Source organism: Emys orbicularis, chromosome 5, assembly GCF_028017835.1.
Source record: "Emys orbicularis isolate rEmyOrb1 chromosome 5, rEmyOrb1.hap1, whole genome shotgun sequence".
In the NCBI taxonomy this organism is placed as follows: domain Eukaryota; kingdom Metazoa; phylum Chordata; order Testudines; family Emydidae; genus Emys; species Emys orbicularis.
This window is the reverse complement of record NC_088687.1, coordinates 132,915,203-132,930,208: the sequence shown is the minus strand read 5'-3', so window position 1 is coordinate 132,930,208 and position 15,006 is coordinate 132,915,203. Positions and strand designations below refer to the sequence as shown.

The following is a 15,006-nucleotide window of genomic DNA, read 5'->3' as shown; positions in this document are numbered from 1 at the left end:
TTTGGCTGGAATCTCCTGTAGTTAATATTTTCATAGGAACAAGGTGAGTTTTCCAATCAGCTCTATTTAATACTGAGTGTGGGGTGAAAAATCTAACATCACATTCCTTCCAAAAACACAACATGTCCCCTTTTCTTATCACTCTAACAGGACTCAGTACTGGGCAATTGCTCATCTGGCCTGGTGGGCTCTCTTATGCAATGTCCTACAGGTTTCAGTTATGGTGTGTCACATGATATCCAAAATTATTGGCAGTTATAAGGCAGTGCAGGCTGAGGTGCCTTCATTGACATATATATTATCATTTAGCATCTGTCTTACAGTCAATACCTAGAGGCCCTGCTCAGGATCAGGATCACATCCTCTAGGCACTGTACAGACACACACACCATGCATCACTGCAAGGCGTTAAAGATAGAACCCCCAGAGTCCCTTGGCAGAGTGGGAGAGGGGAGGACAACAACCAACCAGACTAGATGCTGTAAGAACAATGCATGAAGAGAGGAGGAGAACCAGGACTGGGCAACATCACAAAAACCAAGGGAGCACAAGACTTCTGCAATGAGTATGTGATTGACAACATCCAACACAGCCGAGAAGTCAAGGAGGATGGGGATGGAGAGTGGTCCAGGAAAAGGTGAGAGCAGTTTGGTGGAGTGGAAAGGGCAGAAACCAGAACAGATGGGAGGCAGGGGGAGAAGCAGAATTGGAGGCAACAGCTGTAAATGGCCCATTCAATGAGCTTAGGGAGAAAGCGGATGGGCAGCGTTGCAACCATCCACAGCAAACAAGTTTCATCTCTTCAAGTTTAAGTGCCTATTTCTATTCAGTGACAGATATTAGAAAGGAATCTGGCAATAAGGTAAAATATAATATTTACTACATAATAAGACTAATAATTAATGAGCCCTTCAAGAGCACTATACTTTTTCAAAGCTCCGCAAAACAGTCAAGAACTCACTAACCAGCATCCTGACAACCCATCTGCAAAACTTCTCTCTGAATAAGCAAACACTGTAAATAAGGGCCGGGAATTAGAAGTTACTAGTGATGCAGACACTGGATACCACTGAGTTTATGAACTCACTAACCCCAGTTCTGGAGTCTTTGATCAGGAAAATCTCCAGAACAACCTGGGCTCATTGATTATAGTGACAATCCCCTGCCAGACCCACCTGGGCATCCCTCACTGCCAGGAATGGGAGCTGCATTACCAGACTGAAGGGTGTACGTGGCCCTGGGTCGGCAGAGGGAATGGACATTTACACAGATGCTGCTTTGCATATTTCCACCCGAGTGACAGTTCCCAGCTGTTCAGAGAAGATATAAACATATCACTTTAGCACTTTGTGCTTCTGAGCTTTGTATCCGTCACTCTAGACGTATCAAGATGATCTCCCAGACTCAGCTACTCTGGCTCCTCGTGCTCTGCATTCAAGGTAAGAACAACCAGGGAAGATTAGTTTAAAGGGAAGTCAATCATTTATTAGGATTTAAATAGTAAGAATTTCTCTTTCCAGCAATCACTCCTAGCAGCAATTACAGTGTTAACACAATGAGAGCTCCAGACTAGACTCCTAGAGATGCAGCTCTTTAGTGTGTCAAATATTCTCATGTTGGAGGATTTTTATATTTCTTTTTATCCCAAATTTATTCTCCAATCCAGACTCCGGTGGGCAGACTGTGATAACTCAGACTCCAGAATCCTTGGCAGTGTCTCCAGGAGACAGAGTCATCATCAACTGCAAAGCCAGTTCCAGTGTTGGTGGCTACATGGCCTGGTACCAACAGAAATCAGGACAAGCTCCTAAGCTCCTTATCCACAGTGCTTCCACCCGCCTCTCTGGGGTCCCAGACCGGTTCAGTGGCAGTGGATCTGGCACTGACTACACGTTCACAATCAGCAGAGTTGAAGCTGAAGATGCTGGAGATTATTACTGCCAAAAGCATAACAGCCCCCCTCTCACACAGTGATACAGACCAGCACAAAAACCTCCCTGCTCTGTTTAGTTTCAGACTCTCACTCAGTATTTCAGGTGCTTCCTGTGTAGCTTAAATGCATCACTGCCTCTGCTGCCCTGCAGTGGGGTGGCTGGGTGTGGCTGACTTCAGTCACCTCCCTCCACACTGAAGAACTTCTGGCGCTTTCAGGTGCTGACACCAGGGGTTCAGCACTCTTACTCAGCAATTGCTCCCTGACCACTAACATGGATTTGCTCTTGTGGGTTGCATCCAACTTCCTACTGACAGCAGGTTACAATCCAAGCACCGTTCTACTGAGCTGACAAAATGGAAGGAGAACTACACCCCAGCTTTGTAAAGCAGCCACACTGGAAAACTGCAACAGTCTAATCCAAACAAACTGTGCTCAGAGTAAAAGACACTATCTGATCCAGCCCCTTCAGTTCAGTTAGTTTTGCTCATTACAACATCTGCTTCACAAATGGAACCATCCAAACATCTGCTAGTCCTGCTTCAGCATCAATAATTGTCAACCTTTGATGCTCTCTTAATTGCTATTAGGTGCACTGGAGTCTATGGAATCATCCAAACATCTGTTCCTCCTGCTTCGGCATCATACTAATGGACTAGAGTCCAACAGTTCAGAGAAGAGAGCTAGAACCTCAGTTCTTTTTTGAGTTCTACATAAAAGTGCTACATGTTTCATACAATTGATGGTAAAACATGAAATTGGTACAGGAAGGGAATACTAGCTCTTTCCTAAGGACCAGAAACAACATTTAATTCCAGAATAGAGTCCAAACACATTCAAACACCCCGGTATGTCCATAAAGTCGGCATTGCAGAGAGCACCTGGGCTGTAGAGACAGAGCAACTGACTTAAAGACTCCACGGAAGTGACATTCTAATCTCAACATAGGCAGCTGGTTTCCTCTCCACATCCCCAGCTGGTGCAAATGGGTTTGATTCTGTGCATTTATGAACAGAGATTCTCATTGGAGTATCCTTGTCCTTCCAGCATCTGAAGATCGCTCACCAATCAGACACAGAGAGATTCAGTAACTCAGTTCACAGAATGTCTAACTGTAATAATACCCCACATATAGAAGATTTCTTCTATCTGACTTTTCTTGTAAACCCCACTAAAGAAATTACAGACCATCTCCACACTGAGCAAGCCTGCCCAAAACAGCAGAAGCAGCTGTAAAAAAACATTTTCCACAGTTGTGTTTGTGATTCATTCCACAAAGGGGAGACCCAATCATATTATTTAAAAAAACTTTTAAAGGGCCACAATTCTTGTTTCAATGGGCCACATCGCCAGCTGGTGTAGATCAAGACAGCTCCACTCACTTTAATGGAGCTCCGTTTATTTACAGCAGCACAATCCGCTCAATGTCTGTGTCAATTACTTCTGTATAAGGGCATTTACCCTAAGACAGCGCTGTCAGCTGCGATGTTTAACACTAGAGTGGAAGGTAACTCTGCGGAGGTCTTTACCTCTCTGATGTCTATCATATTATAAAGTTTGGGCTACGATGGAGATTTCAAAAGCTTGGCTCAAGTCAGTCATGAATTTCAATGTGCTCTGTCATATTTTTATTTTCCTTCCTAGACTCAAGGATGCATCACAGAAGTAACTACGCAGGAATGTGGGTGCTGTAGAAAGGAGCAGTGTGACAGATGTGAAGACATAACATGATTTCAGTCTCATTTGAAGGGGTCCATTTTTATTTTCTTTGGGCTGCGCATGATTAAATTCTGCACGTGACAGAGACCCCCGGCTTCTGATGATCCATAAATATCAACATTTTCAAACTACACCCTACATCTCAGAGATAATTTACATCACTCAGTCACTTTCCATATTCACACCCAAGTGTCATTTCCTTACTGCTCTGAGCAAGGATCATAAGTCTGTCAGGGTACATTTCAGATTTCACCGCAGGGCTCTGAGCTCCTGGTCACTCAGCATGGCCAAAATTATTCCATATGCAAAACTTTTCTTGATCTTAATTTTCTAGATTTGAGGAAGTTCACTTGAAAAAGTGAACACTGAGAATGATCTGTTGGGGTCTGCACCGGAACACACAATTATCGGTATCCGTAACTTTTAGTACATTTAAAGTACGTGTCAGAATATTGTCAACTATTTGCATTTTCTTTCTACTTCTAGCAATTTCAGGCTGGATGATTTGAGAATCAACAGGCCAGTTTGACTCTCATGTTACACCACTGAGCACATGTCTAATAAGGGGTCTCTGGGAGGGTTCAGCTTCAAAGGAGAGAGCTAGATTCCAGCTCTTGCATAAACACTTGCACTGTCTTGGTGTCACTGCACTTGGACCAGATGGACCCTACTCATTTCCCATCCAGATCCCAACCCACAGAACAGGGACTAACAGACAGACAGACAACTTCCTGCTTATCAGTTGGTCTGGCAAAGCAATAAATAGTCGGTGGGATAGACTCTATTCACTAAGTGCTGGACTGTAGACTAGTGTCACTATGGAGTCTGTAGTTTAATGGATTCTTTGATTACAGTGGAGCACCAGCTCTGCTATAGTTAAGGTTGAGCTGTGCTTTCTGTTTAGTCAGCTCTGGTCTCATACTGCACATCCCCCAAATAATCCTTGACCCATGGCCAGCGCCACCATGTCAAGTAAGAACACACATTGTTGTGTTGATATCTAACTATGGGCTGTTCAGGAATCAGCCATTCCTCAGTAAGAGCCATGAGAGAGTCCACAAGATCCCCAACATGGGAAATCAGGCTAATCACCTGGACTTAGTTCCATGCTGCTTCTTAAGCATGAAACCTCCAACCCTATTTTGCTGAAATGGAATTGTCTCACCCATCAGGACTCACAAATGTGTTACAGTTACTGACACACCACAGTCCTGGAGGACTCCCACCATCCCACTCCTTCCACTCCATCTTCTCTGCTGTAGTTGAAGTAAGGGGACAAGTCTGGGCCAGGCTGAGTGTGAAGGGTTCTTCGGAGAGGCTGCCCTGTGGCTCTTTTAAACACTGGCTCCTCTTTCCCCTCAGACGGGCTGTGGCTGTGACTGGGCCTCACACACAAACACAAAAAGAATGTACAAGGCCTAGGGCCAGACTGTTCCAGGCACACCTGGCCCAATCAGGAGCCCTCATTTTCAAACAATGGGGCTTCAGTGGGACTCCCAAATTGCACATCTTAGTGCTCAGATCAACACACAGGAACATAAATTCCTCTTCCATGAGCCTACATCACAAATTGAGCATCAATATGTGGGGTTTGGACTAACACAGCTCTGTGGTGGAAAATTGGCCCCCAAAGTATCAACTTCATATTGAAATGTATCGCTGGAGAACTAAGAGGGAAGACACGCCTCACAATCAAGGGATGCAGCAGACTGTAGAGTACCGCACTCCCCAGGGTAACGCACTAACAGCTGCTTTTAGGCAGTCTTTAGATTAATTTCATTGTGTGGACAACTCTGGCATTGGCCACGAGATGGCAACAGAAAGACAGCACTACTGGAATGGAGATTTCATTAACAGAATGGTGTTAGTTTAATATTGTCCTCCTGACTTAATGTCACACTATGGGTGTCTGGAGAGACAAAAGGCTGCTCCTGAAGCACTTAGGGTTGGGACATTTTGATTTGCTCTCTTTCCTAAGAACATTAGTATTGTTGGACTCCTGTTCTCCTTCTGTTTGGTCTCTGTCAAAGCTGAATGGATCTGCCCCACGGTTCTCTCTCTCTTCTGTTGGTGAAAGTCTGAGGTCAATAATGGGCCAATGCAGGTCAGTCACTGGGGATAGCTGTCCTGCCCGCCCATGGGCAATAACATTCTGGTTGTGAAATATCATTTTTAACTACCTGACAAAAAAGTACTCACAATTACCAGCAAAAATTCGGACCGCTTACTGATTAGATGGGACTTTCGTTGTGTCATGCGCATAACTTTTAACAATCAGTGACGATTGCCTGCTAAAAATCAGAGAGCTAGATCCCAGCCCCTGCATCAACTCATGCTCTGTGGGGATTTTCTTATAATTGAAAACACTCAGCACAGCAGCAGACACAAAACACCGTTCATACCAAATGGACAATAATAATATTCTGAGAAAAACAGAGCTCTCTTTGCCCAGCATGGCAGTTTCAGGAGTGAATATACCATCTCACAGGACAACAGCTTGGAATTTTCATACTGGCCAAAAACAGGACTTCTGCTTGAATAGGATAGTTTTGTACCCTATTGCGACAATATCTTTGGGTAACAGTGGGTATGCAGGAGAACGGGAGGCACTTAGAAAGCATGCATTATTCAGTGAAGTGAGGTGAACTCTAAGTCTCTGAACACAAAGCAGGATCCCCTACTATTGATGTTCACCAGCAATAAATGATGCAACAGGCAGACATAACTGGGGGAAAGAGAACTTTGAAAAACACGCAGAGACACGTGTCACATGCGGTGGTGCTAGAGTATGTCCCTTAGCAGCCTGGCCTCTGCTTGTTTCTCGAGCCACTGGTCTTACCAAAAACAATTCCTCCTCAAACCTGACCCACTTTCTCCGTTTCCGCTCATCATGCTACAATTTAGAGCATTTTTTAAACAGATGCTTTGATATAATAGGTGAGGGAGCCACCACAGAATGGAGGCACAAGCACCTGGCTCATAGAACCCACTGTTGACCTGCTCTCTTACTGCCACACTCCAGCCAGCCCTTGTGCCATGGCCAGTCAGGGGGCTATGTCAGGTGGCCACAGGAGATTGTACATGTGAAATCTGCAGAGAGCTCTGAGTATATTAGCACCTGAATCCTATAAATAAACAACCTCATTCTAACATCTAAAAGCAGCAGGAAATTTCACAAAACTAATGTGCAGTAAATTTACATGCATTTTGCATACGGGTGAGGTTTCCTCACAGAGCACACATAAATGTTTCAATTTCCACTCCAGGTTTACGAACAAGCTTTTCAAACCACAGTCTGGCAAGATGATCTCACGCACGCCCCTTCTCTGGCTGCTGGTTCTCTGGATTCAGGGTAAGAAATTAAAAAATAAAGCATTTGAAAACCTAATAATCCATATCACTGAACATAAAAAATGTTGCCACTTGGATTTAATTGATGTGAATTATTTGAATATTTGATGTGTTGTATTTTAGTTTAAACTGCCACTGGCAAATTCAAACTGTGTTTCAGTGTTTGAATACTCATCATATCCAGCATTGTATTATTGTTCATTCCCTATCCATCTTCTCTCTTTCTCCAGACTCCTCTGGGCAAATTGTGATGACTCAGTCCCCGGAATTACTGGCAGTGCCAGTGGAAGGGAAAGTCTCTATCAACTGCAAAGCCAGTACAAGCATTGGCAGTAAAATAAACTGGTACCAACAGAAACCTGGACAAGCTCCCAAAATTCTTATCTACGCGGCTAGCAGCCTCCAATCGGGTGTCCCAGCTCGGTTCAGCGGCAGTGGGTCTGGCACTGATTTCACATTCACCATCAGCAGCGTAGAAGCTGAAGACGCTGGAGATTATTACTGCCAGCAGGATAGCAATTACCCTCGCACAGTGCTACAGACCAATACAAAAACCTCCCTGCTCTCTGCAGCGTGCATTTCAGTTCCGATTGCTGCAGATATAACTCTAAGGTTTTCAAATGTTCTGTCAAACGTGAAGGAAGAGGGTCACTTATTCTATATCTAAACACACAGGAAAAAGGAGAACACCAAAAGACTCAAAGAGTTTATATAATCATATAGACACTTGTATGTACAGAGACCTGAGGCCCACTACAATTTTTTCCTGCTTTATCCTCACTTTATCCCAGCGCACCACAGATACTTATCTGTGTTTCAGTACACATCATTCCAAACAGCTGATAAGCCTATCTATCTTTCACAATAGAATGGCTTCTTATAATAAACAGACTTCATTCTATTTTACAGAGCTTGTCTGAAACCAGAATTCCCATTTTGTTGAAAATGACAAAGTTTCCTGTTAAAAAAAAATTCCAAAGTTTCCTTTTGGAAAAATCAAAATGCCTTTTTCTTTTGATAAGTTTGAAACATTTTTTAAAACTTTATTGACTCAAATTGTAGGGTATAATATAAAAGTCCCAATGATAAAATCCAAACAAAATATTTCAACCCTATCAAAGGAAATGCTTATCGGAACAAAGTGTTTTGATAATTTTCTGTTGAAAATTTTGATAACTGAAACGTTTTCAAGGAACGTTTCAATTTCCTCCATTCAGCATTTTCCAAATGAAAACTCTGCCATCAGAAAAATGTTATCCAGCACTTCACTTATAAATACATTTCCAATATGGCCTCAGGGTTTCCTTTCATTTCCATAGATCCTCAGTTACACGCATTGAGAAGGTCTCAGAAATCTGGGGATTTTTAAATGGCTGTGTTAAGCTCAGGCACGTGTTTGCTTGTAGAGTATGGGAAAACTTTGTGATCCAGATTCTCAAAGGCCTCTCTGGGAGCAAATCCCCAAATGCACATGAACCCTGAGGCACAAGCAGGTAACAGACACACACATGATTTTTCGGAGTGACTGGGTAGATGCAGGTGTCCCCCTCAATAGGCAGGGCATTGGAGTGGCTGCAAAGAGGGGTGCTCACCCCCAGTTCCAGAATGGCATGGGGTGTGCATATGCTCAGACTGGGTCTGGCAGGCACAAAGCAGCAGGAGCTGATCGAGAAGTTCAGTCAGCTTTCCAGTGGCTTCTTGGCTGGCCAAATCTGCCCCCCAAAAGGCAGCAGCTGGGAAGGATGATAGGGGGGATGTAGGACAATGTCTGGGTCTGTGGGTTGTTTGAGCTTGGAGGAGGGAGAACTATTAGAGACATGTAATGTGGGGTCTTCATCTGTCAGCATCCCCTTGCAGCAGGAGGGGGCGCTACATCAACCTGGCTTTGTCCCACCCTTATGCCACCACACCAAACTCTGCATTGTCAAGTCCTGAATCCTCCAGCCCAGGTCCCTGATAGTCTCCGTCCCCCGTAAGGAGAACAGGGAGGTGGAAATTCTGTGGCAGGATGGCACTAGCAGGTGTCTAACCAGCCCTACTTCTCCTGGGTTTAGGAGCTGCTTCTCTAAATGTTCCTGGCTGGGGTAGGTAGGGGAACCTAGGCCCGTCCTCTCCACTGGGCTCTATCTCAGGGCCTTGTTTGGAACAGGCAGAGCCAGTTGCTCAGTTGCTTGCTCTTTCCTGAGCTGCTACTTATCTCTAGAGATAATTCCCCAGCCCCTGGCCCTGCTTATCCCTTTTCAGAGTGATGCTCTCTCTGGAGCTTCTCCCCAGCCTGCCGGAGGGAGCCTCTCTTTGCAATCCTTCTGCCTTTATTCTCAGGGCTTTCTCCTGCTGCTTCCTTGCCTAACTAACTGCCTCCCAGTTAATCAGTGAGTCAACTACACCCAGGTGAACCTGAGCTGACCCATACCCCCATGTGGAGTCTGTCAGATCTAGGCTGGGCCCCCAACTCCTTCAGAGGGCCAGCTCCCCACTGACAGGACACCTCTAGACTCAGCCAATATGCTGCATCCCTCTGCCTGCGCCATGGCCCAGCCAGCACTGATTACTCTAGTGTGAGGAGCAGCAATGGGCACACCGGAATGACGACCAGGCTGGGTTAATGGGGGTAAGTCAAAGTGACAGCTGGGGGTGGGGCACTGGTGCCCTGCCTGTTCAGCCCCATTGAAGCATCGTTATTGAAAACTGCCCTCTCAGGAGACCCCAGCAGGTTCAGTGTACGGGAATCAGGAGAGGAATCTGGTGTGTTATAGCCCGGGATCCGGGCACCTACTGCTGTGCTGGAGTAGCCCCTACAATGGTTCATTCCAACAAGTGGCTCAGTCCCACCCACAGCTCCACACATGCATCCCAAGGGGCTTTGCCAGAGAACGGCAATGGAGGGAGGGCTGGAGGCTCCCCTGCTCTGCTCACACAACACCCCAGTAGCTCTCAGGCTTGGGCACTTACCGGGTCATGGAGGTAGTGAGTGTAGGGCACAGACACAGGAGGCAGCGTAAGAGCCTGGCACACTGATGCCACTTGTCAACCTCTCTGTGCTGCGCATCCATCCCAATCTGAGCATGCTCAGACCTTCGGTGAGCTCTTCCCAGACCTCATGTCAACCGGCTTGTGCGCGCCCACAAAGCCTTTGAGAACAGCCATTGTCCTAGGGGTGTAAAAAGCTACCGGCACTGGTGCAGAGGATCATGCAGCTACAGGCACTGCTGCTTCCTCGGTAGTCTGGCTGTATGAGTACAGTGAAAAAGTCTTAGAAAATCAATGATCGGAAAGAGGCTCTGCTGATTGGATTTAAACCCCACACAAGAAATGACTGAATGACTTTAGCTTTTCTTACTTGTGTTTAAACGTCCAGCTGGCTTGGTTACTCATCTTTAATCAGACGACTGTTGTTACTGCCTGCGTCCTGTAAAGCTAACTCCGGCTCATTTACCATGTGAATCATGCAACTGTATTAGAGTTATGACATCCAGTAACAGCTACGCTACACTGGCACCATCAGGTCAGATATATAAAAGCTCGGGTTCTGATGTTCCACAAATATCAGAATTTTCAGACTACACCCTACATCTCAGAGATAATTTTCATTGCTCAGTCACTTTGCATATCCATATCCGAGTGTCATTTCATTACTGCTCTGAGCAGGGATCATAAGTCTGTCAGGGTGCACTTCAGATTTCACTGCAGGGCTCTGAGCTCCTGATCACTCAGCATGGCCAAAAGGATTCCATATGCAAAACTTGTCTTGATTTTGTTTTTCTAGGTTTGAGGAAGAACACTGCAAAACTGAACACTGAAAATGATCTGCTGGGGTCTGCACTGGAACACACAATTATCAGAATCCATAACTTTTAGTACATTTAAAGTACTCTTTAGAATATGTCAATTATTTGCATTTTCTTTCTACTTCTAGCGATTTCAGGCTGGATGATTCGAGAATCAGCAAGGCTGTTTGACTCTGATGTTACACCACTGAGCACATGTCTAACAAGGGGTCTCTTGGAGGGTTTAGCTTCAAAGGAGAGAGCTTGATCCCAGCCCCTGCATAAACTCTTGTTCTGTCTTGGTGTCACTGCACTTGGACCAGATGGACCCTACTCATTTCCCATCCAGATCCCAACCCACAGAACAGGGACTAACAACAAACAGACACAACCTCCTGCTTCTCAGTTGGTCTGGCAAACCAATAAATACTCGGGGTGGGGGGGTGGACTCTATTCACTAAGTGCTGGACTGTAGACTAATGTCACTATGGAGTCTGTAGTTTAATGGATTCTTTGATTACAGTGGGGCACCAGCGCTGCTATAGTTAAGGCTGAGCTGTGCTTTCCGTTTAAAGTTCAGCTCTTAGCGAATGAGCAAGCATCTGGCTCATGGAATGTGTTGTTGATCTGGTCTCATACTGCACATCCCCCAAATAATCCTTGCCCCATGGCCAGCGCCACCATGTCAAGGAAGAACACACATCATTGTGTTGATATCTAACTATGGGCTGTTCAGGAATCAGCCGTTCCTCAGTAAGAGCAACAGGAGAGTCCACACACGATCCCCGACATGGGATACCAGGCCAACCACCTGGACTTAGTGCCATGCTGTTTCTTACGCATGAAACCTCCTACCCTATTTTGCTGAAATGGAATTGTCTCACCCATCAGGGCTCACAAATGGGCCTAAATCACAAATTGAGCATCAACATGAGGGGTTTGGTCTAAAAGGCTCTGTGGTGGAAAATTGGCCCCCAGTGTATCAACTTCATATTGAAATGTACACCCTGGAGAACTAAGAGGGAAGACACGCCTCACAATCAAGGGATGCAGCAGATTGTACAGTATCACACTCCCCAGGGTAACACGCTAACAGCTGCTTTTGGGCAGTCTTTTGATGAATTAAATTCTGTGGACAACTCTGGCATTGGCCACGAGATGGCAATAGAAAGACAGTACAACTGGAATGGAGATTTCATTAACAGAATGGTGTTAGTTTAATACTGTCCTCCTGAGTTAATGTCACACTATGGGTGTCTGGTGAGACAAGAGGCTGCTCCTGACGCACTTAGGGTTGGGACATTTTGATTTGCTCTCTTTCCTAAGAACATTAGTATTGTCGTATTCCTGTTTCCCTTGTGTTTGGTCTCCGTCAAAGCTGAATGGATCTGCCCCACGGTTCTCTCTCTCTTCTGTTGGTGAAAGTCGGAGGTCAATAATGGGCCAATGCAGGTCAGTCACTGGGGATAGCTGTCCTGCCCGCCCATGGGCAATAACATTCTGGTTGTGAAATATCATTTTTAACTACCTGACTGTAACAGGGTGCTGGCCAGGAGATCCTGGCCGGGTCCCTGTTAGCCTGCTCAAATTAAGGGGAATTAGATGGGGCTGGCAGGGGAGACCGCACCCTGATTACTGAGCATAGGCACCTGCGGGCCTGATTAGCCAGCCGGCTGTATAAAGCTGGCATGTAGGAAGCCAAGGGCGGCACGGAGGGGCACAGGAAGGGAAGGAGCTTATGGCTCCAGATCCCTGCTAGCTGGGGAAGCTAGCAGTCCCCCAGGGTGTTGGCCTGAAGACAGTGTATAAAGTGTATATAGCAGGTGGTGGGAACTGGCACAAGAATAAAAGAGCACTGGTGCATATACTTTGAGTGGTCTCTGACTGAGTTTTGTGGAGAAGCCAGGAGGGCTCCGTTACACTGACAAAAAATTACTCACAATTACCAGCAAAAATTCGGATCCCTTACTGGTTAGAAGGGACTTTCGTTGTGTCATGCGCATAACTTTCCCGTTTAGCAATCAGTGACAATTGCCTGATAAAAAAATCAGAGAGCTAGATCCCAGCCTCTGCATCAACTCATGCTCCGTAGGGATTTTCTTATAACTGAAAACATTCAGCACAGCAGCAGCAGACACACACCCCCGTTCACACCCACTGGACAATAATAATATTCTGAGAAAAACAGAGCTCTTTGTCCAGGCGGCAGTTTCAGGAGTGAATATACCATCTCACAGGACAACAGCTGGGAAGGTGCCTAATGTCCTAAGACAGGACTTCTGCTAGAATAGGATAGTTTTGTGCCATATTACGACAATCTCTGGGTAACGGTGGGTAGGCAGAAGAATGGGAGGCATTTAGAAAGCATGCATTATTCAGTGAGGTGAGGTAAACTCTAAGTCTCTGAACACAAAGCAGGATCCCCTACTATTGATGTTCACCAGCAATAAATGATGCAACAGGCAGACATAGCTGTGGGAAAGAGAACTTTGAAAAACACGCAGAGACACGTGTCACATGCAGTGGTGCTAGAGTATGTCCCTTAGCAGCCTGGCCTCTGCTTGTTTCCCGAACCCCTGGTCTTACCTCAAAACAGTTCCCCCTCAAACCTGACCCGCTTTCTCCAATTCCGCTCATCATGCTACAATGCAGAGCTTTGTTTAAAAAGATGCTTTGATATAATAGGTGAGGGAGCCACCACAGAGTGCAGGCACAAGCACCTAGCTCATAGGACCCACTGTTGACCTGTTCTCTTACTGCCACACTCCAGCCAGCCCTTGTGCCATGGCCAGTCCTGCCATGTCAGGTGTCCACAGGAGATTCTACATGTGAAATCTGCAGAGAGTTCTGAGTACATTAGCACTTGAATCTTAGAAATACACAACCTCATTGTAACATCTAACAGCAGCAGGAAATTTCACAAAACTAATGTGCAGTAAATTTACATGCATTTTGCATATGGGTGAGGTTTCCTCACAGACCACACATAAATGTTTCAATTTCCATTCCAGGTTTACGAACAAGCTTAACAAACCACAGTCTGGCAAGATGATCTCACACACGCCTCTTCTCTGGCTGCTGGTTCTCTGGATTCAGGGTAAGAAATTAAAAGATAAAGCATATGAAAAACTAATAATCCATATCACTGAACATAAAAAATGTTGCCACTTGGATTTAATTGATGTGAATTATTTGAATATTTGATGTGTTGTATTTTAGTTTAAATTGCCACTGGCAAATTCAAACTGTGTTTCAGCGTTTGAATACTCATCATCTCCAGCACTGTGTCACTGTTCATTCCATACCCATCTTCTCTCTTTATCCAGACTCCTCTGGGCAAACTGTGATGACTCAGTCCCCGGAATCTCTGGCAGTGCCAGTGGGAGGGAGAGTCTCTATTAACTGCAAAGCCAGTACGAGCGTTGGCACTAGCGTACACTGGTACCAACAGAAACCTGGACAAGCTCCCAAACTTCTCATCTACGGCGCTAGCAGCCTCCAGTCGGGTGTCCCGGCCCGGTTCAGCGGCAGTGGGTCTGGCACTGATTTCACATTCACAATCAGCAGCGTAGAAGCTGAAGATGCTGGAGATTATTACTGCCACCAGACTAGCAGCTGGCCTCTCACAGTGATACAGACCTATACAAAAACCTCCCTGCTCTCTGCAGCGTGCATTGCAGTTACCGTTTGCTGCAGATATCTCTGAGGTTTTCAAATGTTCTGTCAAACGTGAAGGAAGAGGGTCACTTATTCTATATCTAAACACACAGGAAAAAGGAGAACCCCAAAAGACTCAACGAGTTTATATAATCATATAGACACTTGTATGTACAGAGACCTGAGAGCCACAAGACAGTCCACAAGATGCCAATGGCCTAGTGGTTAATGTAATAATGGAGAGTCATGAGACATAGGCTCTAACCCCAGCCCAGTCTCTAACTCACTCACTTTCTTGGCCAAGACATTTGATTTCTCCGTGTCTTGGTTTACCATCTCTAAGAAGATATGTTAATTGTCCTCCTTTCGGGTGCTGGGACACCTAATGTGTTAATATTTTTAAGCACCTTGAAATTCTAGGGTAGAGTGCAAGAGATTATTAAATGAAATGGAACATTTTTTTAAATGTAGAAAATCAAAGGAACACAATAGGAGAGGAGCAATGGTAAAGTCCTCTTGTCAGCATCCTGGATGACTCATTTGTCCACTTCTTTAGGAACCACCTGGACTTAGTTCCAT

The 15,006-nt window shown here is 45.4% G+C and overlaps 1 protein-coding gene across 1 annotated transcript in view; it reads left to right on the top strand.

Moving 5' to 3' along the window:
• The window catches only part of LOC135879696 (uncharacterized), a 29,222-nt gene extending 14,746 nt beyond the window's left edge, over positions 1 to 14,476 (top strand). Inside the window, exons 3-5 of the mRNA XM_065405745.1 lie at positions 1,751 to 1,970; positions 13,782 to 13,867; positions 14,097 to 14,476. Coding sequence (XP_065261817.1) covers positions 1,751 to 1,970; positions 13,782 to 13,867; positions 14,097 to 14,476 — 686 coding nt within the window. The remainder of the gene's footprint in view (positions 1 to 1,750; positions 1,971 to 13,781; positions 13,868 to 14,096) is intronic.
• The last annotated feature ends 530 nt before the right edge of the window (positions 14,477 to 15,006 follow it).